The 22420-nt window shown below is 47.5% G+C and overlaps 2 protein-coding genes across 8 annotated transcripts in view; both read right to left on the bottom strand.

Moving 5' to 3' along the window:
- Window positions 1-6451, bottom strand: part of CYFIP2 (cytoplasmic FMR1 interacting protein 2) — a 53439-nt gene extending 46988 nt beyond the window's left edge. The window contains exons 1-2 of one of the 7 annotated variants that reach the window (XM_027468114.3): window positions 6238-6451; window positions 124-264 (exon numbers count right to left, since the gene is read on the bottom strand). In XM_027468114.3, coding sequence (XP_027323915.1) covers window positions 124-240 — 117 coding nt within the window. In that variant the 5' untranslated portion in view covers window positions 241-264; window positions 6238-6451. Of the gene's footprint in view, window positions 1-123; window positions 265-517; window positions 676-695; window positions 714-984; window positions 1134-1645; window positions 1664-2865; window positions 3005-6237 lie in introns of those variants that run through there. The other 6 variants (XM_072023603.1, XM_038186293.2, XM_038186295.2 and 3 more) reach the window with 6 other exon arrangements.
- A 1657-nt stretch (window positions 6452-8108) lies between these two features.
- Window positions 8109-22420, bottom strand: part of ITK (IL2 inducible T cell kinase) — a 29884-nt gene continuing 15572 nt past the window's right edge. The window contains exons 4-17 of the mRNA XM_005029903.6: window positions 21793-21921; window positions 21115-21155; window positions 20130-20281; window positions 19485-19550; window positions 19252-19306; window positions 17156-17235; window positions 16382-16518; window positions 15561-15635; window positions 14672-14843; window positions 14188-14404; window positions 13688-13752; window positions 13486-13604; window positions 11190-11347; window positions 8109-10663 (exon numbers count right to left, since the gene is read on the bottom strand). Coding sequence (XP_005029960.3) covers window positions 10592-10663; window positions 11190-11347; window positions 13486-13604; window positions 13688-13752; window positions 14188-14404; window positions 14672-14843; window positions 15561-15635; window positions 16382-16518; window positions 17156-17235; window positions 19252-19306; window positions 19485-19550; window positions 20130-20281; window positions 21115-21155; window positions 21793-21921 — 1538 coding nt within the window. The 3' untranslated portion in view covers window positions 8109-10591. The remainder of the gene's footprint in view (window positions 10664-11189; window positions 11348-13485; window positions 13605-13687; window positions 13753-14187; window positions 14405-14671; window positions 14844-15560; window positions 15636-16381; window positions 16519-17155; window positions 17236-19251; window positions 19307-19484; window positions 19551-20129; window positions 20282-21114; window positions 21156-21792; window positions 21922-22420) is intronic.

Genomic DNA, 22420 nt, shown 5'->3' with positions numbered 1-22420 from the left:
ATATTTCCTTAAACGCACCGAACCAGGAACATTTTTTGCTCGTTCTCACAGCACCACGCGCCCCCCTGCTTTGCATAAACCCCTGCGCTTTGCATGCCCTGCTGCAGCCGGGGCTGGAGGTACCTGGTACATGATGGAGGAAGGGGGCGGCTCGATGCATGGCTGCTGGTCAGGCAGGGGCAGCTCCTCCAGTAAATCCACGTTGGACAGGGCGTCCTCTAGCGTGACGTGGGTGGTCATGGTTCTGGCTCTTCAGTTTCCACGCTAGATCCAAAGGAAAAGAGAGGGTGACAGACAGTCAGCAGGCAGAAGACTCAGTGGGAAAGCACCAAAGGATAAAACTGGAACCAGGACTAGCTTGCACCGCAGTGGGTATGATCCTGGTTCATCTTGTTTTCCTTTTCTTGTGTATTTAACCTATATCTCTGTGTCATCTCTCCTTCCATGACTCAATAACAAAGCAGGAATGCAGAATAAGAGGAACACAGCCACCCACCCATGTCCTCCTTTACTTAACTCTATGCAAAACTGCTGGAGACACGAAACAGCTGGGGGCTGCAGCGCAGCTTAAGCAGCCTCAAGTGAAAGCTTGTGCTCCAAAATGCAAAGTGGTGCTTTCCAAAATCTCTCCTGAAGCAGCATGATTAGAAAAGCATGACCAGCACTGACGCTCACATGATCGCCTTCCCACATACATGAGCAGAGCTGGAAACTGTAAACACCGAAGCGATTTTCACAGGTGAACCGGAAAGAATCGGCTTCTGCACAGTCAGGCTGTGGCAGCTCAAGCAGAAAAAAAAAAAAAAAAAAAAAAAAGTTGCTGCTAAAATAAGAAATTTCCTTGCTTTAACCAGACACGCAGTGGCCCCTGTCCAGCCCCAGCCTGCCCTGCAGCTGCCACCGGCGGTGTCCTGAGATGGTGCCAGCTGCACACGAAATAAAAAGCAAAGGGAAACGGTTCTGAAGGAGCTCGCTGGTGATTACCCCTGTGCCGAGCACCGACGCGGACAAGCTGATAGGCAGGATCAAGCTCTCTGTCCCTGGTCTCTTTTGCTCTTCACCTTTGCATGCGCAACCACGGAGGGAAGCTGCTGTCATCCGGGCTGAGCACTTGTATAACCACCGCCACCAGGCTTCCCCAGTTAATGCCTAATCCATGTGCAGGAGCTGTGGCTGACCTGGAGTCTGTCCTCTCGGAAAACATGCAGCTGCATGTAGGTATTTGTAGAGAGAGAACTGGCTTTGAGAACTGACATATCGTTCGATTAGCAGATCGCCCCTCTTTCGAGGAGCACTTTTTTTACCAGTTGGAGCCTGTCTAGTTTCTAATGTGAGCCATCGGGTTTTATCACTTTAATCTGCAAGACAGTAGAGCTCAATAGAGCTCAAAGTTCCCATCAAGATACTCGCAGATTTCAATACAAACACCCTGCAACCTTCGCTTCTGCTCAGGCAAGCAGGCCAAGCTCCTCGACTGCCTTGTTACTGGGTATGTTTTTCCAATCCTTTCATCTCTTTGGCTTTTCTCTAAGCTTGATCCAATTCTGCAGCTTTTTTTTTTTTGCCAAAGCGCAGGACACAGGGCTCCAGCAACGCCTGCACAAGTGCCAGATAGAAAAATAACACCATGTCCCTTCCTGCTCACCACCATATCCTTGGTCACAACAGCAGCTCCACAGGCGCTCCCGTTCAGCCGATAATCTGCTACAATTCCCCTAGGTCCTTTTTTCATGTTGTTGTTTTTAATTGAGTCACTGTTTCCCCAAATACAAGTTTGCTTTTCATTTCCAGCACTGGGAGCACAGGAGGACAATGGCTGTGGGATGGCCACAGACAGACACACGTGCACTCAGCGAGGAGCACAGCCAAGGGGGCTGCGGGCAGCCTGCAGTCCTGGGGTGGCTTCGTGTTGGTGAGGAGAGGGCCTGCTGCCTGCACGCAGGAGCTGCAATATCTCTGAGCCTGGTAAAACCCACGTCACCTCCCCATACGCCTCCCCAGGGCACCAGGCAGCTGAGGAACAGGCTTGGTTGTATTTGCAGCTTGAAGAACCACGAAATAAGTATCTGGAGAAAAGAATTCTCAAGCAGCCCCTTCCCTACTCGCTCAAATTTCTTTTTTCCCCCGTCACCCCATTTGGCCCCAGTTGCTGCCTGTAACAAGGTGCAAAAACTGCCCAAAGCAGCTGCTCTGTCCTATTCTGAGCAGGAGATCCGGGTCCCAATTTGGCATTGCAGACCTGTGGTGCCGGCCATGGCACGAACCTGCAAGAAGCCAACAGCCCCTGCCCCACAGGTCTGGCACTCCGTTGCAGGAAGGGAGGCACCACGTAGAAATAACGAACAGAAGAGGAAGCCTCGAGCACCGGCAAGCTATCAGCCCTGGCCACAGCCCACCCCCTGCTTTGCCACGGCTCAGCAGAGTGCAAGAACCGGGGTCCAGGTGGAAAAACTGCCCAAACTTTGTGGGTTTACCAGATGAGTCCTCATTGCAACATCCCCGGGAGTGACGGGGACTCCCAGTTTCAATTCTATGTTTTCTTCAGCGCAATGGCAGAAGCAAAGGAGACGAAGGGGAACAGTGAAGTTATTCGGGACTTCCTCTGGGTCACAGGCCCTTGGCAAGCCGTGGCAGAGGGCAGCCCTGCAGCTGGCAGCACACGATGGAGGGGACACCCTGGGCTGTCAGACCAGGATCCTCACCCCACAGCATCCCCGGAGGAGCAGCCTCAAGCAATTCCCCATGGCGCAGGCGCTGCCCTGTCACATCCAGCTTCACCCCCTCCGTTCAGCAACCAAGTGACTACAACCGGGGAACTACAGGGGTCCTGGGGGCACCCACCGAAAAATCCTCGTTAAGCCTTACCCCCCAACCCCGGCAGAGCTGTGCCAGCTGTGCCTGCAGCTCACCAGCGGCGCTTCCTTCCTGTGCCAGCACACGTGGGGCTGCGGCCGCGCCGCCCAAGGTGGAGCACAGCGGCGTGCCCCAAACGGGGCTTTTTTATTACCATAGCTCATGGGCTGCGGGGTAAGGCTTTCCTTCTCACACAGGAAACATATCCTGCCTGTGTGGATTCTTGGGCTGCAACAAGCTGCCTCTCAAAACTATTTTCTTCTGCATATCCTGCCTCTGATCAGAGGCTGATGCTCCTCCGGCAACGTGTGTTTTGGTAGAACTCAACGTGAGCCTGGCAGGAGCCGGCCCCACCCTGGTGAAACCCTGGGGAGCAGAGACATGGCCAAAGGGCTAATTACAGCTTCTGCGGATGAGCAGCGGTGCTAACAAGAGCTGCACATACTTCCTGCCCATCCGCTGCAGAAACTTCTTCCTCCTGTGGTCCCCCAGGGGCAGGTGATACTCGGTGCTCCCTGTCCCACCTGCCCAAAGCGCCAACCCCAGGCACGCCAGCCACACAGGATCCACAGGCCCAGCCCCACCACTCTGTAGCTAAAATTATGGTAAATCTGTTGTGAGAGCAGCCTAGACAGCATAGCAAGGTTTTGAGAAGGAGCGAGGATGGACATCCCTGGTGCCTGAGCTCACAGTCTCAGGGCCGGTCCTACCTTCCCCGCTGAAACGCTCGCCCAGAAGTGTCTGTGCAGCATCATCCTCTTCACAGCGAGAGGAACAAAGAAGCCTTTATTGTTAGAGCAGCATGGGGGAACAAAGGAAGACTTCTAAAAGCAGGGCCATAATGAATATGTTGCATGCATGTGTGCTTGGCTTCGAAGCTGCGCAGCTGAGAGCGCCGGGGAAGTGGCACGGGCTGCTTCGGGTTTGCAGCTCACCTGCTCCTACAGCAGGCATCCACGCTGGGGCTGCAGGAGCGACCAAGGGCAGGAAAGGAGGAAAGAAATCACAGGAATTCTGGAGATTGGCAGTAACTCTGCGTCCTGCACGCCTGGGGTGAGAGGAGCAGCAAAATGACTTTTGATGGGGAGATGGTGATACGGAGAAAAAGGGCAAACTTCTGGTCACCTCCTAGGATTTGGCATTTGTCTCCAGCTCTGATGCCCAGCCCCTGGGTAACCCTGGGAACATCACGTAATACATGAATGCCCCTCTGACAATGTTCCTCCCCCTTACTCCAAAAAAAACCCCTTTAATCCATGGTCAGGAAGCATCCTGGACCAAGTGCCCAGCTGCCTGATGCCTCAGGCACACAGCAGGACATTTCTGGTACCCATTGCCTCACAGCAAGAGGAGGGTGAATGCTGCTGGCTGACAACGTACCTTCAGTTAAGTAGAGTAACTTTGGGATGCAAAAGGTTAGTTTTACCCTTGCCTAAAGTTCACGAGATTAACGTCCCCTGTGGTTTAGGATGCATGACATCAAACCCTCCTCGCATGCTCTAAGAATCACTTGTAATTTCAACACCACGCCAGTCAGGAGGTTCTTTGCATAAGCAGATAAACACAGCCAGGATGAGCAAGGCTGGCAGAGCTGGGCTCCTGCCCTGCACGGACACAGGCATTAATGACCATGAAATTACTCTTCCCATCAAAAAGGAAGCCAAAATGCCCAACTCCTGAAGCTGCTGGTCTGCATCTCCACTCTGCATTTTCAGCCACCTCGTTATGGTGGAGTTCCAGCCATCTCTGCTGTCTCTGTTTCTCAGCAACATTTTATTTGGAATTTATTTCTTATAGAATAAATTGATCAAATTTTTTTCTGGTGCCAAAGAAAGAGGGTCAAGGCAGAAGACTGGTATAGGAAGCTACATTTCCAATATAGTTGAGAAATTTAGAGCAAGTTTCCAGGCAAGCTCCTTTGCTGACAGTCAAAGCACTTATTGAGAATTTGAACCATACAGAAATGAGCTGTTATAGTCGGACAATTACTGATCTTCCAGAAATGATCATCCTCTTTTCATGCAAATATGATAACTGTTTGTTAATAAAGTTCTTATTATGATAGGATAGCCTGCTTTGCTAAAGAGACCCGGGTCAGAAAATGGAAGATTTTCCATATTCCTCGGGCTTCATTAACAGCAATTAGCTGCACAGAGAAAAGGAGAAAGGCGTTATCCTTTGTAGGGAATTACCCTAGAATTACAGGGCTGTGACAGACACCAAAATAGCGGGCTGGCCACCCAGCGCGGTGCCCAACCTCTGACAACTGTCACCGTGCCGAACACGAGCGCGCTCTCCTCTGGCTAGCCATGCAGGGCTGGGGGGTGCTGAGGGTGCTGCAGCCCAGCCTAATTCTGCAAAACCTTTGTGGCCTGAGCCTGGCGGCCTCAACCCCCCCCGGGGAAAGCGGCAGATGGCGAAGGGGGACAAGCTGTGCTGGCGGCCTCCTCGTAGGGCGCCCAACCGGCACCCTCTTCCTTCCCCAACCCAGCCGGCAGAATAAGGCCCAGTAAGCACGGGGGGCGGGGGGGGGGGTCCAGCATGTGCCTCTTGTTCCCCCCATCCCTATCCAGCCCCCCCCAGCAGCCATCCCTTCCTCCCAGCGGGATGCATTTCCAGCCTCCCCACCTGGAAAGTTGCCTACAAAGGAACGCTCCCCGCTCACGGCCTCCACCCGGGTGGGGGGAAATTTTGGGGATGGGGGACGTTCCCCCAGCTCCCACCGCCCCCAAAACACGACCCTGGATAACCATCAAGGCCCCCAGCCCACCGCAGCCCCCCTGACTCAGCATCCCCCCGCTCCCCTCCTCGCCCTGGGCACCATCTTCCCCCAGCAGGCAATGATGCGGACCCCCTGGGGACCCTTTTGGGACCCCCACCATGACCCCCCCAGGACCAGCTCCTGCCCCTGGCCCCACCGCCCCCCTCCATCGCCTCTTCCCCCATTTCCCCCCCCTTGGGGTGGGGGCAGCATCGCCGCCACCGGGCTGTGCGGAGCGCTGCCATCACCCCGGGGCCTGCAGCGCCCACCGGGCCGGGGGCTCAGCGCTTTTCCCCCCCCATCCTAGAAGGGGAGAAGGGGATTTTTGTGTGTCCCCCCCCTCCGGCGCCGTGCTCTGACGGCGGGGGGGGCTGCCTGCCGCAGGTAGCACGGAGCATTATGGGATACATCCTCGCACATCCAGGGCCTCCCACCCTTGGGTGGTGGTGGGGGGACGGGACACAGCACCTGCCCCTCCGGGTGGCACCCCCATCGCGAGACCCCCCCCAAAAAAAATAAAAAAAAATAAACCCATCCCGACCGGGGGCCGCGGAGCTGCAGGGATGCGGCGGCGCAACCCCCGCGCAGCCCCCGCGCAGCGCTCCCACCCCCGCCCCGCTCACCTGGCGCTCGGATGGGATGAAGGGGGGGACGGGACCAAAAGGGGGGGTCCTGGGGGATTAGGGAAGGGTAAAGGGGCAAGGGGGGGCCCGCAGCTCGCCGGGATGCTCCGCGCCGCCCGCACAAAGAGCAGGAAATGGCTGCAGCAAGTGCACTTCCGCGGCTCTCCGCCGGCCCCTCCGCACGGCGGCGGGGGGAGCCCCGGCCCCCGGCGAGGGAAGGGGCTGGAGCGGGGAGAGCGGCTCCTCCCCCCCCCCCAGGCTGCAAGGGGGGAGCCCGGGGGGTGCGCTGGGGATGTGCGGGGGGTACCCGAGGGATGCGCGGGGGATGCGCGGGGGGTACCCGGGGGGTACCCGGGGGATGCGCGCTCCTCCGCTGGGCAGCGGTAGGGAGGAGGAAGGGGCTGCCGGGGGTCCCGGGGAGGCAGGACCCCCTTGTTGGGTGCCGGGGGTGCCGCCGCCCCGAGGTTACCGCCCGGGGGTGTGAGCCGGGGTGGCGGTGAAAGGTTTGTGCTTAAAATGCCCGCGGAGCTTTGGGTGGCTGGGAGTGCGAGGGGTGGAAGGCAGGAGGCGATGCCTTTGCTCCGAGCTTTTTCTGAGTCAGCACTGCATGCCAAAGAGCTTCCTTTTGGCGTTTTTTGGCATCTGGCGTTTCTTCGGGGACGAGTTTCCAGTCCTTCTGCCCACGCTGCTTTGTAAGGTTTCGATACGGCTCTTCAGAGCTGGCGTGAAATCCAAACTGGACCTCTTACAACCTGCAGAGCAGCAGCTCCTCGCCGTAACTGATGCAAACCCTGGATGGGGCCTTCATTCATTTTTCGGCAGCCCTCTCAGCTGCTGCTGCTGGTTGAAAGACATTGGTGGATGTGCAAGACTGCTGAAAGCCGGTGTTTATGCCTAGATACGTTTCCTTGGTGGCCTTGGCAGTGTCCCCTCCCTAAGCATCAGCCTGTGCTACAAGCAGGTTGCCATCTGGCCCTTCCTGTGTTAGGGTAACTGCTCCCAATTCCTTAGAGGCTGCGGCTCTGCTGTCCGTGCTAGCTTGGCATGGGGTCTGCAAACCACAAAGCAGTACGGCAGTCATAGAAACAGCCTTTGTTTTAGCAGATAGGACCATACCCAAACAAATCTGCATCTCTCTGTGTAGACTTTTCTCATTCCCCTCTGCGGCATTTCTTCTATCTCACCTTTAACATGAACATTTTGTAGCCATCATTCCTCTTTTTACTATTTATTGCTTGTCAGAAAAATTCAGTAAGTGAACATTATTATTGCAGATCTGGGAGATTTCACAGCTAATATTGCTCTGAGGCCGTGGGCGAAACAAGGTCAGTTCAAGAAACCTGTGGCAGTAAAAACTGCTGTGGACTATTTTTTTTTTATTTTATTTTTTTTTTTTTTTTTTTTGTGTGTGTGTGTTTGTACAGTTTAACCTGCTCCTGTTATCAGCCAGGCTCAGGGTGATGGGAATTCGACAGATGTTGTGACACTAGTTTAATTTTCTGTTCTGTGCTGTCTTAGGTTACAGAATAAGGGAACGAGCTTTGCGTTTATCGTGCAGATCACTGCAGGATGGGAGGACTGGCAGTGGGGCAGGCCCACCAGCCTTGTGCCAGTGCTCACCATAGCAGCAGGCTGGGGATGTGCTGGGACAGAGCAGTGGGACCAGGCCACAACTTCCTAATATTTCCTAATATTTCCCAAGCCAGCCTCAGAGCGCAGCCGTAGCTATGGGAAGTGAGGATGTTGCAGAAAGCCAGAAGAAGCCTGTTTGCTTCTTGGAGGGGAGGATTTTGCGAAAGGGCAGGGTGTGTGATTATGAAAGCATAAGGGTGGTTTTTTGCATTTTTGCTGACATATAGTGAAAGCCACAGTTGGGACAAGGTATTTTTATTATTTGTAAAAATATATATTGTGTACATAAAAATTCCTGCTAAAGAAGACCAAACGTAAGACATTACAACATTATTTCGTGCAATGCTCCCTAGCTAATAAATATTACATTTATCTCATCAAACATAAATATAGCCTCCAAAACAATTCTTAGAAGAGCAACACTGCTGCTACATAATAGCAACTTCCTCAGTCTTGACAGATCCCTGGTTGCTCCCTGGATGGAAAGGGCAGCAAGCCAGAGGCTGGGCTTTGTGAGCCTGTGGATATCCCTGCCGTGGGCTGGGTGGCTGTGCCCAGGGAAAAAAAAACATTTCAGAGCATGCTGCGGTTGTACAGCTCCTCTAAGTGGGGTGGGGGAGAGAGTGGGGTCATGGCCAGCTGGCCTGAAACTTAGCCATAGGTGTGCATGCAGTTCAACTTGCGTAGGGCTACTGAAAATGGCATTGGCTAAACACCAAAGTTAGCACCATGGGAACATGACAACAGGCTAATTCAGACTAAAAGGGTGAGAGGGACAAGGAGAAACTTAGCTTAAATTCACTGTAGGCAAGAAATCAAAATCTGTTTTGTAGATGTTCATATTCCACATGTAGGTTCAGACTGCTGAGGGATTTTGGCAGCAATCCTGACCTGAAGGTAGCACTCTGACCCTGGTTTGGATTGACAACCTCTGGTCTGAATGTTAGGATTCTCCTTGCTTGGGAGAGTCATTCTGGATTATATTTGTAGAAGGAGAATAACATGGAAACAAAGCAAAGTGGGAAGATGCAGGAACTACGTCTTGCTTGTATCCATAAACCTGAAAAGATGCTGGCTGCTACCTTAGAACCACAGGTCTGAAAAATACCAAAAATTTGTCCTCCTTCTATGAAGAAACAATCTGACACAGGATATGTGAGATCATAGGATTACAGTATTTCCTTGTTCCATTTTTGTTGGCAAACATCTTTGAACTTGACTTCTGTAATGACATGAGAAATTGCTGCTGGAAGTTTGCACCTCAGACTTTTTGTAAACTGTTGTCACGTAAGGTTTACCCATGTCCTAGCTTGCCCAAACACAGGAACATCAAAAATACAGATTGCATATATGCACATAGCATCTGTGAGGCCTTTTGGCTTCCCTAGTTATAGTTAATGCTTAGCAGAAATCCTGATCTTACAAATTCTACAGGACGCTAACATGCATGCTTCTGTTTTGGAGGCTGGTTACGTCAAATCAGTGTCTGTCTTGCGGAGAAAAGGTAGATTTTAATTGAAGTACCCGCGCTGTCACCTCATAATGTGGAACTCATCAAGAAGTACCCAGGCAGTCCGTTTGCATAAGCCTTTCTTTCCTTGATCAGTCCCTAGAGGATTCACCAGTTTGTTGAGAGAAGAGATGGAAAACTCTCTACTTGATAATTCAGTTGCTCTTTGAAGTCAGCGAAAACTTCTCATTATCGTTGGCGCACTGATCACACACTCCATGTTTCCTCCTCAGGGCTACCCTTCCAGCGCCCTCTGGCTCCTTCCCTCCAAACACACTGGTTCTGGAGTAGGTTCCTGTGCCTCTCAGGGGCAACCAGATCGTGGGATCCTGTCTTCTCCTGGGCTAGAGACACCCAGCACTCGGCCCTGCTGAGTCCTCCATGCTTGGTTCAAAGAAATTGGTGGAAGTCTCTTTTCTGATGTAGAAGGACTGAAGAAAAAATGAATACTTACTTTCAGCTTTGACTTTTTTTCCCCATCGGAGAGTCCCATTTTCCCACTCACTACACAAATTTGAGAGAATTTCAAGACTCTTCAGCACATTGCTTTTTTTTCTTCCTCCCTTACAAACTTGGGTGAACATACAGGCACCTCTTCAGCTTATGGGATACCACAACCCTGTTTTTGTTCAGCCACAGTTTCAGAGAAGATCATGTAAAAGAACAAAACCACCTTGAAATATCAGCATCAGAAATGCAGACATTAAATCCAGTTTGTTCCCTTGTGTTCCAGGTTTATTCCTGTTCACAGCTTTCAGGTCCAGCCTACTCTGAATTAGAGAGCCATGGAAATGTCTAAATGTTCATCTTCAGCCAAAGATGTTTTTTTTTTTTTTTTTTTCTTCCTCCAGGAAGACCTTAATTTGGCAGTTCACAGAACTGGAATAGCAATGCCAGATCTCTTACTTTTGAGGCTGTATCTTCATGAGAAATACGCTTGCTGGGTTGCGTGGCGCAGGAATCTGTGCTCAATTGCTGGTTCTGCTTGTAAGATGCAAACCACTTTCCTGGCCAGTCCTAAGCCCGTGCCTGTGCTCTGGAAGACCTAAGGATATCTTGTCTGTCTGGAAGTACTGGCCTTTGCCCTCTCCTTCTCCCCAGGCGTACGGCAAGTGTCTATGGTGAGAGGATTCCTGTTAATGCTCATGTGGGGAAAATCCAGCCATCTGCCCTCTCAGGACTCTCAGCTTCACTTAGTGGCCAGTGCTGTGATTACAGATCATACTCAGAGATTTCACTCAGCTGATAGAGCAGAAGAGAAAAGGATGGGCGGTCTTCTTTCCTCTGAGCAGGGGAGAGAGAGGGAGAACATTAACGTCAGCTTGAGAGGAATGGTGAGGTTACAAAGGAAAACTTTGTGACAAGACTGAGCTTTTACAGAAATAAAACCCATTCTCACAGAGAAAATGCCAATGGAAGAATGAAGTTCCTTCTGTGCAGTTTCTCTTCTACTAGCAGTGAGTTTTCCCTAGAGGCCACTAAGACCTTGTAATGGGTTGGCTGTCATTTTTACCATCTGTATTAAAACCAAGCTTCACTGATATGTAGCTTTTTTAGGAAGCAAACTGCTGAATTAACTTAAGTGTGCTACATAGACTTCTCAGTTGAGTCAACACATTCTAGAGAGATAGCAGCTTAAATAAAAACCAAAGAGCCCAGGGTTTAACTCAGCTTGCTAACACAGATGAAAGCTACAAAATGCCTCACGTCCAGGATTTGATCCTGTGCTAGCATGTGAGCATCTCCTAAACACTAAAGGGAAGAGAGCTCTTGTTGGTGAGAACTAGGGCTCTCCCGGTGAAATACTAACCATGCACCAGCAGTGGCTCATGACCTCATAAATAGCCTTGGAGGCCAGCTTGGGTTTGTAGAGCCGAAATCCTGCATTGATTTCTTCCACCACTTCTCCGTTGGTGCGGTTCTCATAGGGCATTTTACCTTCACTGAAGACCTCCCACATCAACACTCCTAAAGCAAACAAATGAGAACAATCACAAGGAAGCAGATAACATCTTCAGCAGGCCCACAGCCCCCCTTCACATGCCCTTTGCAGGTCAGTGTTGGTGTCTGTTACTTAAAAAAGCATTCTCACCCAGATTCCGAGCATACATCTGAAAATTCAGGCCCTAATGAACCTGTAGATGGAATGTCAAAGGATTGCAGCCCGTATTTTCCCTTTCCCTAAACGCTGAAATAATTTCCTATGATTACTGTTCAGAGCAGTGCAGAAACTCGTGTTTTTCTAGTGTGGTGGAAGACAGACAGACAGACAGAGACAAAATGGTGGTGGAATGCATTGCAGTTGGCCATCAGATCAGAGAGGGTCTGCAGATGGAATGAATGGCAGTTACTTGTGTTATTATTAGGTTTAATTCCTTCATTCACCTGATATGACTGTCTTGGTAAACCATGTTCATGCTGTGTAAGAAAACAGACAGACAGGCAGATCTGAAATAGAGTTGTGTAGCTCCCCAGTCAACTTTGCTGGGGAATGCCTGCTTTCCAGCTTCTAATTATTCAAATAGGAAGATGCAATGAGATTGCAGCTCCCCACCAGTGACACTGGCTCTGCTGAAGACTACGCCAAGCAGCTGTACTCCCCCAGGGTGCAGATTCCTGGCACTGGGAATTCCTCACACCCATTTTTTTCTCCTGGGCACAGCAGGACTTCAGGCCTGGCAGGAGAGGTGAACACACTGCAGAGCAGAGTAGAAAGCATCTCACAGTCATGAGACCGTGAGATGACAGAGGAATCCTCTTGTGTAATGCCACTGGAGGGACAGGTAATAATGCCAGCAATGTGCAGCACTGGTGCCTGCAGGTTTCACCAAGGAGGACTGACCGGTGCAAAACTCATAACTATTTAATTCAGTCCTGAAACTGGTGCGAGCCATCTTGGCTGGACTGTAAATCAAGCTGAACACACTTTTTTGGAGACATCTGGCTCTTACAGGGGCCCTAAATGTGAATCAGCTCAGCATTTTCTGATTTGTGAAGCACAAGAGCATTACTGAGGCAGCATCTCTTCCCATGTCACTGCCACTTTGCTGTGAGGTGTCAGAGCTAGCTCCACTGGCAGTGCTGCCCCCTGTTATTATGTGGACAGTGCTGACAGCCTCCTCCACATGCCAGGGGACACCAAAGAGGAATGGAATATCTCCGGGTTGGGTTCTCAAAGGAGCCGCGTGTGTCTGAGCACCCAGCTCTGAGCACTGCTCAGCCCCCCAGGGACTGCACAGCCTCACCCAGCACGAACTGCACAGTAAGGGGAGAGGCAAGCACAGAATTCACGAGCACAGACTAGCAAAGGTTATAATCCTGCATTATTTACTGCGAGGCCCGGAGCTGAGTGGCACCCCATTGACTGTGTGCTGTGCGCCGCACACTGCACCACTTCATTCTGCACTGCCGTGATTTGCATGTTCGCTGGAGATGGGCCAGATACATCAGAGTGCCAGATCAACAGGCCAGGGAATAGCCTTTGTTATCTCCAGTGCCAATGATTTTGAGGAAAAAATATACAACAGCTTTCTTATCTGTCAGGGTCCAGAAGGGAGACCAAAGAACAGATGCAAATCGTAAAACAATGCATCAGGGAGCAGGAAATTAGGTGAGAAAATGTCAGCACTGAAATAATATTTTCAGATCAGCATAAAGCAAACGGAGTCAGCAATGCAAACTTTGAAAAGCAGAGGGTTTGAGTGAAGCTTGAGTGCCCAGGACTGACATGCAGAGAGATGGAGTCCCTACATCTCTTTCCTTTCTTTTCCTTATAGAACTTGTCAGCAACTCTCCAACATTTTCTTGGTCACTTATTCTATGGCATCATGAAATAGAGATTGTTGTTTGGTATTATATCACATCGTACAGGTATAATATATAAAATTGAAAGTATCTGAGGTGTGTCAAAGTATCTAGGCAGTTTACTATTCTTTCCTTTCACTTTACTGATTTAGGCTTGCTTTTCTAAGCTGCTTTTCAGACAAAACACCCTTAGGACCCAGAAGATGCACTGTTTAGGACATTTTACATGAGCACTGAGCCCCTGTTTTTTTTCTGAGCTAGTGTTTATTCAATGTAATTGTATTCTGATGAGAGGTTCTTACCAAATGACCAAACGTCTGATTTGGTGCTGTAGTTACTGTAGGAGAAAACCTCCGGGGCAGACCATTTGACTGGAAACTTGGTGCCCGTGGAGCTGGTATACTGGTCATCAAGGACAATCCTGGAAAACAAAAAGAAGGGAGCGTGCTGAGCAACCCTCTTGCCCCCTGCCAGCCCCCCCATGTGCAGCCCCGGTGGCGTTACCTTGACATCCCGAAGTCAGACACTTTGACCACCTGGGACTCCCCCACCAGGCAGTTCCGAGCAGCCTGCAAGAAAAGAAGATGCAAAGGCAGAAGGTCAGTGCTGAAAGGCTGTCATAGACACTTAGCTGCTTTTAGCCCAGTACAGCAGACAGTGCTTAAAAATAGGAGAATCAAAGTGACATCATACCATACAAAAAAGGTGAGAACTTGAAGTCCTAATGCTTTCTGTATGCTTTACAGCCTGCATGCTCCTGTTGCCAGGATCACGGTCAGCCATCAGTCTGACCAGCAGGCCTTTGCTGCCCAGAAGGGGCAGACAGACTGTGATTATCCATAGCCACCCACAATCCTGCTCCCTAGCAAAAATGGCAGCAGTGAATGAGACAGCTCGATTGCCCACTATGTAACTGAAGATATTGAAAATAAAATTAAATTAAAGCTGAAATTAAGGGAGCAAGGCCAGCTGGAGTGGAGAAAAAGTCTGTCTGGGAGACATACCAGGTCTCTGTGGATGACAGAATTTTCTTCCAGATAAGCCATTCCTTCGCACACATCTTGGCACATCCCCAGGAGGGTTTCTTTTGAAAAAGTGCCCCGCTGGCTCCTGAGGTAGTCAGACAAGCAACCATGCTCCATGAACTCGAACACCAGGCATATGGGAGTGTTCTCAAAGCACACGCCATAAAGCTGGACTAGTTTGGAATGGGACAGCTTCCTGTGGACAAAGAGGGAAGGTGGAAAAAGAGGCTGAAATATGCTCAATCCCATCTGTCCTTACAGAAATTGTTATAAACAACCCACTTTTGTCACTCTGTTGCACTCTGCAAAGTCCAGCTATGAACTATGAATGCAGAAAAGAGAAAATATGTAGACCAAGTCTAACTGCAAGCTGGTGTTGCATTAAATATAATCCAATTTCAAACGTAGTAGTTAACAAAATACATTTCTGCATGGAAAATCATCCAATCAAGCTACTACTTACATCAATACTTTAGCTTCCTCAATAAAATCCTCTTCAGACATTGCTCCTTCACGAATGGTCTTTATGGCTACTTTTGTTTTCTCCAGCCAGTAGCCAAGGTAAACCACCCCAAACTGACCACTGCCAATTTCCTGTACACGGGTGAGCTCTGAGGGATTAATGACCAATTTTCCTGTTGATTGTAAAGAAGAAAGAGTAAGGATCTAATGTTAAAATGTCAAAGAAAAAGCTTTTGTGGGTTAAACATTAAGACAGGACTCCGAGTGAGAGTTTCTAACTCTCCCTTAAATTATCTGTCTGACCTTTGGTAGCTCATTTGGCTAGTCAGTGCTGCAGTTCATGTTCAGGAATAGGAATAACAACATTCCTTTTTTCTCTTGTCTATCCTATTTCTATCTTGTCTTCCTATTTCTCTTGTCTAACTAGTTCTTCGGGGAGGATTGTATCTACCATGCATATGCGCACTACTAAGCACAACATGTTTAAGTTTCTGTGATGTCTACAAAAATTACAATAAAGATGATACCAGCAAAATTCTGTAGTCAGATGGAAGCATCTTTCAGGAGGGACTCAGCTTTTATTAAGCTATGCTAAGCTCCCGTTCCCATCACCTTTGCTCAGCATTAATTTCAGTATCTAATGTTGACTTTAGTGAGGGCCTCAGCACCTTCCTCAAGACATTGACTTTGCAGGATCAGATCACTTGATCACCAACGGTAATGGCAAAGATGATAATCTAGGGAATGGTGCAATGTAAAGATCTGAAGAAAACTATTTGTTGTTGTGATAGTCACACAAGTATTCGTAAGTATCAGTGGGGATACTCCGTATCACCCAGCTAACCAGGGAGGAATGCGATTCCCAAATGGTCAAGACAGTTGCTCCATACCGTAGCTCAGACCTGCGGTGATTGGGGCCTTTTTCCTCCAAGAAGAGACTGCATATCGCAAACGAGTGACAAGACCTGAATAACAGAGGAAAAGGTAGGATCCAGTTATTGGCACAGTCATGGGAAGTGTGGCTCCCTCTCAGAAAGGAGTCCGTACACTGGAAGCAGATTTATTGTACTGAGTTCTCAGCTCCACTTGAGGGCAGCTGAACCTCTATTCAGTGTGATTTCCTGCCTGCTCAAAGGAAGCCAATTCTGAGCAGTTTCAATTTCCATTTTTGCTCTGTCAGCAAATATGAATTTCTATAAACTCTGACGGGATTCCAAAGAATACCTTTGATTTGTAGGTATATTCGAAACCCAAGGTTTCCCTTGGTGCACCTGAGCTGTAGGGGCAGGAATCTTTGATGCCTCCCACATTTGGCTATGGATCCTGGCCATGTCCCTGACTTTGTGTCAAGTCAAGGCCCAGGGCTATATCACCTCATGAGCAAGAAGGTGCTGCAGTGTAACTCAAGCAGGTAGCATGGTCTGGCAGTGCTGACACACTCCCATGGACTCCAGAGAAAGAAAGGGCTCTCTGTGGTATATCTGGATGACATACAACATCTGTGTTGGTCATCCTCAGCCTCAGAAGGACCACCAAAACGAAGATGTAATGTTGAAAGCTGAGTCAAGATGATCATTATACTGACATCCAAGTGCCAAGATAGCATTTCACTGTAAGGACAGTAGGCTTGAGAGGCTTCCTTCATTCAAAACAGTCACCTGGCTGCATGGCAAAACAACGACTTCTCTGGCTGGCCTCAGCCTTCACTCACCTCCTGCATTGTGCTGGTGATAGTTAATGAGTTCAGGGATGCAGTCAAACACGTGCTTTTCTGCCAAATAATATCGCTTGGGAAAGTCTGTTGTTTCATTGATGTGATAATGTTTTATAACAGGATTGTTATCCGTGCTGGAAAAGATGAGTTATTCTTTGAGAAAAAACAGGTTGCAACAAAAAACAGTAATTTGGGGTATAGATGGAGGGGAAGAGAGCAAGAAAGGGCAAAACCTTCCTTACACTGAAGGAATGGGAGAGGAGCAAGGAGTGAGCTGCAATTGCTAACACAGCTGTGTATTTGTGTGTTCTCCCCGTAACTCGTAGATGGTCTCATCTCTAGAAAGGCTGAGGTTTCCTGATTAGAGCAGGTTGAGTACCAGGTTTCTCTGCCCCTTCTTTCTGAAACAAAACTTTCTGCCCCATGACAGAAACCCTTTCACTAGTCTTATATTTTCCACCTCAAATGAGTCTATCTTGATCCTACAGACAGTTCAGCTGGGATGGCAATTCAACAAAATTACAACCCTGGTGATGTTTAAGGGGCTATTTATAGGCAGTTATTTAGATGCAGGGAGAAGTGGAGCCTTTAATACCCTTTGTTTTACAAAAGGCAGCTAACTCTTCTGCCTTTTTTGGAAGCGTTTTTCTCTACCATTTTCATGAGCCTTCTGCTCTCTCTTTATAATGCCAAAACAACTACAGAGATTACACTCTCAGAAGCCATTTCATTGATGTAATTGATGTGAAAAGCTGCTGAGCTCAGCCGTACCTTAATGCTTTGGTGAAAACAGAGACTGTGTACATGCCAGGCTGCCTCGAGTCTCTCACCATGAAGGCTCCTTCCCTACCCTGCAAGAAGAGCAAAAGAGAGAAAACTGGTTAGAGACATCATGGAAAAAAGAAGTGGGCCGGGGGCAAGCTCTGCTTGTTTCAGCCCTCTCTACTGCTCAGACATGAGGATGTGCTAAATATGTAGGAAAAAAAATGAGCCATCAGCCAACCGATGGAGGCTGCTGTTCCGTGCACTGCTCTGGTGTCTGCCCAAGGGCCTGCAGGTACACTCAGCTGGTTTTTCTTGGGTGCTACATATTTTTAGCTTAGTTTCCTGAGGAAATGAGAATTATGTGATCAGACCGTGCTTAGTATGTGTGGGGGTGGATACATGTGAGTGCGTGTCTCTCTGTCCCTCCAAGCCTCTCCTCTAGAAATTTTGAACCCATTGATGGCTTTCAACCTTATCTAGCAGAACAGTGGCGATATTAATTTCATGCAAGCTCAATTAAAATGGGCAGCCAAGTGGAAAGACAAACCCCTCTGAGTGCTCTCCACAGGGAGAGAAACTACAGGACAAAGATGCAATTTATTCAACACCAGAAAATCCATATGGGAGTGTAGGAAAGATAATTTACCAGTTTCCCAGAAATGTAAAAAACTTGGACAAGATCCTGTGCTTTCTCAGGTACCCTGGTCATCCAGTATCTAAATATAAATGCTTAGAAAAGCAAGTTTCCTCTACCCTGGAACTTACAAAACAACTTTCCATTCTAATTTTTCACTGTAATTGCTTTCTACTCATCTGAATGCTGAAATGTGTCCTAGGCCATGATCGGGCAGGGCCAAGCAGTGATGGATCAGATGGCAGAGGAGAAGATTTAACATAACATTTTGGATGTTATGTGCTGTGGTGCTCTATACACTGATAATAAAAAACGTGGTTTCCTTCTGTTTGCACACAAAGATACTTTTTGTCTGGTATCCCAACTGCTAGATTAGTTTTGCTTTGTTTTACCCGGCAGAGTTCCTCCATTTGTATGTGCCCTCTATCCATTTCTGTATCCATAAAAACATCTACCTAATACCAGACTTCCTTCATTTCAGCACTGTGCTAATATTGGTAGGAGACACACGGCAAGCCGTGAATGTCTTTTGTCTGATAAAGCTGGAAGAAGCTTTATCATCTTTTTCAGACAAAGATCACCCACAATACGTGGTGCAAAGCTGATCCACCGAGTGTGCCCTGCCTCAGCCTCCTTGCTCACACAGGTAGACAAGTGCTGGAGGCAGCATCCTGCCTGGGATGCTTTAAGCTCCATTCTTGCCCTTCCCTCTCACTTGACAGCAAGGCTGGCCAAAGATGTGCTTGGTCGCATTTTTTGAGGGACTTGTGAGGGTTGGGAGGTTTTGAATCAGAGGTCTTCTGGCTCTCTTGGTGAGTGCTGCCACAGAAAAGCTGTTCTGGTAGGACCCAAAGGAAAAATGAGCTCCCTAAACCATGTGTGGATATGTCTTTTAGGAGTATATAGGAGAAAAAAGATTTTTTTTTTTTTTTAAACTGCATGGAAAAGCTTTTATTTTCATAAAATACTATCATTCAGCATCTTATTTGTATCTCCTGTTAGTGAAAGAGCTGATTTAAAAACTGAGGTTGAACTTGTGTGGAAAATTTGAACAAGCAGTGCATACTTTTTATTTTCATGACAGTCTTCACTGGAAAACTGTGTCTCCACTGAAAAATTAAACATGCACGCTCACACGCATGCACACACAGACAGAACTAAACAAAACGCCAACCTATACTTTGGCTTTCACCCAAAATACTTCAGCACGAGACCAGTTAGATTTTCTGAGAATTACTGGCATTTTCAGCCTCCTGCAGAGACAGAAACTATAAGCTAAAATCACAGTTTTCAGCTGACACGGTGTTCTGAAACGGTGTTTTCCATCACCCTCTCCTGCCCTGGAGGAGGGTGGCACAGGTCACCACCCACACCCAGCTGCTGTGGATCCCTGCTGGTCCCATACCTCACTCCTCAGTTGTCATTAATTAATTATTGCCCATCTGACCCACATGTAACACAGGCTTACCTCATCCTTGAGGAGCATTTCTGCTTTGCTTCTGCTGATGTTCTTATTGTACCATCTGAAAACATCAAAGGACTCCGAGTCAGCACTTCTAGGCTATTAAAGTTCCTGCCAAAAAGCCTCTGCGCTAGCCCCAACACTAGCACAGATTGCGGGGTGGGGACGTGTGGGGTTTGTAGCTTCTATAACAAATCCAGGGTGCTTGGAGGTACAAGGCAAACATAGGCACAACTTACTCATATATTTGCAGATTCTCGGGTGATTTTTCCACCAGGTAGCTACTTGGCACGTAGCCTTCATGCCTGTTAAAATGCGATAGAGCATGAGCATGCTAGACAGACAGGATTTTCTCTACATCTGTGGGAGTCAGCCCTGAAAGATTTGCCTGCCAGAAGTCTTGCTCTTTGCATGACATAAATGCTGTTTTTTTATGTATTTAGCAGGCTTACAGGGAAAAGGAAACAACTGATATCCTCCCCAGACTGGTTAAACAAGGGGTGATTAAAGAGAAGTAACACACAGACTCCATCACTGTTCACATTCAGGATCCTATAATTTCTTTTTTTGTGTGCTAGTTATCCCCAAAGAGAACACACAAATATGCTCTTTGCATTTCAGTTTTCACATTTTTTTTCTCCATGTTTGACAGCAAGTATCAGTCTGAACTAAGGACTACGCTTCAAAAAATTAACTTTTGGATCCATTTTCTTAAGCTGCCCAGATACAAGCAGCATCAAAGGCAGTAAGTCTTCCACTGCTCTTTGTTCTACATATCAGAAGATGCTTCATGAAAGTTATAATAGAGGCCAGCATGTATGTTAATGGATGAACAACTTGGATTTAGAAAGGATTTGTAAATTGGCTGTGGAAAAGGGACTTACCCGTTCTTATCTTGAATCAGCCACCAATGTTCCTCAGAGCTGTCAATCACGTAATATTCCTCATTGTATTGTAATGTCAGCTCCTGCGGGTTCTGGGCTTCATAGTCATATATGGCCATCACTAAGGCTTCCTTTGTGTCTAGCAACAATTTCTGCACAAATTAGGAAAAAGGCCCATCATACTCATATTCATAAACATCAATGGCATGCTGTCTAAAATGATATTTCCCTGGCAGCACTGTGTGCTATACCCGGTCTGCTGGATTCAAAATCCTCAAAGCTAGGGAAGTACCCAAAGTGCATGGTGGGGTACATTAGCAACATGGGAGTTTTTATAATGTGAATTTCATACAAAAATTTCACTTGCACAGAAAACAGTTATCTACTCCTTCTCTGAAGCTTAGGGCAGGATTACCTCTGTCTGATCTGTTTGTCACAGATGTTTCTTAAACTCTGATTAAAAGCCTCCAGTGACAAAATCTTCAGGACCTCCCTAGACGGACTTAGGTTGACCCTACTTCTCACTTCTTATTATGTAAGCCTATCAGATTTTGTCCAAATCCACAAGTGGGTTTGCAAAACGATTTACTCTGTTCCTCTCCACAGCAGCTTTTGCAGATATGAATACTATTCTCATATCCGCTCCCTTTCCCAGTTTCCCTTTCTATAATTTGAAAAAACAAACAAACAAAAAAACAAAAACAAAAAGCCCCAACCATTGAAGCTTCCCACACCATTGGAAATCTGTTTGTAAAACCAAGCTGTCTTTGCAGGACTGAATCTAGCTGCAGTGGGATGCTGCTGATTTGTAACTTATGGAAAGAAAATGAAAGAAAAAAATGAAAAGGCAAGAGAAAAGCCCAGGCAATATTATCACGGGTGATATTCTAGGTCACTGCACCATGATGAAAATTAATGAATGTATTTTCACCTAGTTAAGCACACAGGACACTAAGGACAGCTTATTGTGTCTCACTGCACTCACCCAGTTATCTTCAGGAGTGGGAGGAAGTGGCTTCTTTGAGGCTGAAATGAAATCAAGAAAGGTAATTTGAAACAGATCTGGACAAAACCATACAGAAATAGTGAATATCAAACCTTGGATTTTTAGAGTAAGATGTATCAGCAGCCTGCACCTACACAAGCGACTCTCAGCCGCACAGTGTGTGTTTGAAACTGATGTACAGATTACCTAAGGAATCATGCCAACATAAGGGAAAAAGTCTTGGGTAAAGAAAGGTTGACATCCCTATCTGCCAGTACCTACAGGCTTTTTTAGTAGATAAAGTAAAGATTACACTTGGTCATTGAAAATACAGAGGAAATACGATTAGGACAAAATAGGACACAGAGGGATGAATCTGTATATCTTAAAGAAGTTGTTACAGCTTATTGACAGACCACAGCTGATCAAGTTCTTAGTTTTCAATCTCATTCCTGAGCATAAAACATCCCACAGAAGAAAATGTTAATTCACAACAAAGAGTATCATACATAGTGAAAGACGAGCCAGAATAAAGAATGTCCCAGGAAGCCAGCAAGATCGCTTGCTGCAGATATAACATGGTATTCCTTGATATTCTGTACAAGGTAGATTTAATCCTTTACTTTTTCCTAGGAATAAATATTTTGAAGGTCAGGATGGTCTTAAAAAATCCCATACCATTTCTGGTGGGGTCATACTCTATACAGCCAACTGCCATCTTCTCTGTCTGAGCACAGCATCTCCACTTGCCATCTATCCAAAAATCTGGATGATACTTTGAGACTAAACTGTTGTTGATCCTGGTTTCTGGAAAATGGTAGAGGAAGAGAAAGAAGGAGTAAAAAATTGATTTATTTGTATTGACATCAGGTCTGAAAGACATATAAAACTGAATGTAAATAATCTGCACTAAAGAAGCTTCTTATTCTTTTCGAACCAATTTGTTGAATATTATCAGCCTTCTCCATTAATATTTTCCTTTCTCCTGAAAGGAGTGAATGCCACCATCACTGTGAAGGGATAGCCTTCCTACCTGTGATGCAGCTCATACCTCTGTACTGTGCAAAAGCAGAATCCTACCAACGTGACTATCTCTTTAAACTGTTAAACACCAAAACCACAGAAAGAAGGTCTCAAAAAAGAAAGAAAACCTGGTACACCATGTCATGATGATTCTCATAAAAAACTACAGCTCTGCAGTATATATATACATAGGATACAGACTCTGCTGCTTTGGCTTGGTGTTCAGAAGGAGCTGAACAAGCTGGCATTTGCCAACTCCAAATATTTTTTGTGCATGTAAATG

This window comes from Anas platyrhynchos, chromosome 14, assembly GCF_047663525.1.
Source record: "Anas platyrhynchos isolate ZD024472 breed Pekin duck chromosome 14, IASCAAS_PekinDuck_T2T, whole genome shotgun sequence".
Classification (NCBI taxonomy): domain Eukaryota; kingdom Metazoa; phylum Chordata; class Aves; order Anseriformes; family Anatidae; genus Anas; species Anas platyrhynchos.
Note: the sequence above shows the minus strand (reverse complement) of the source record. Positions and strands in the feature narration are given on the sequence as shown.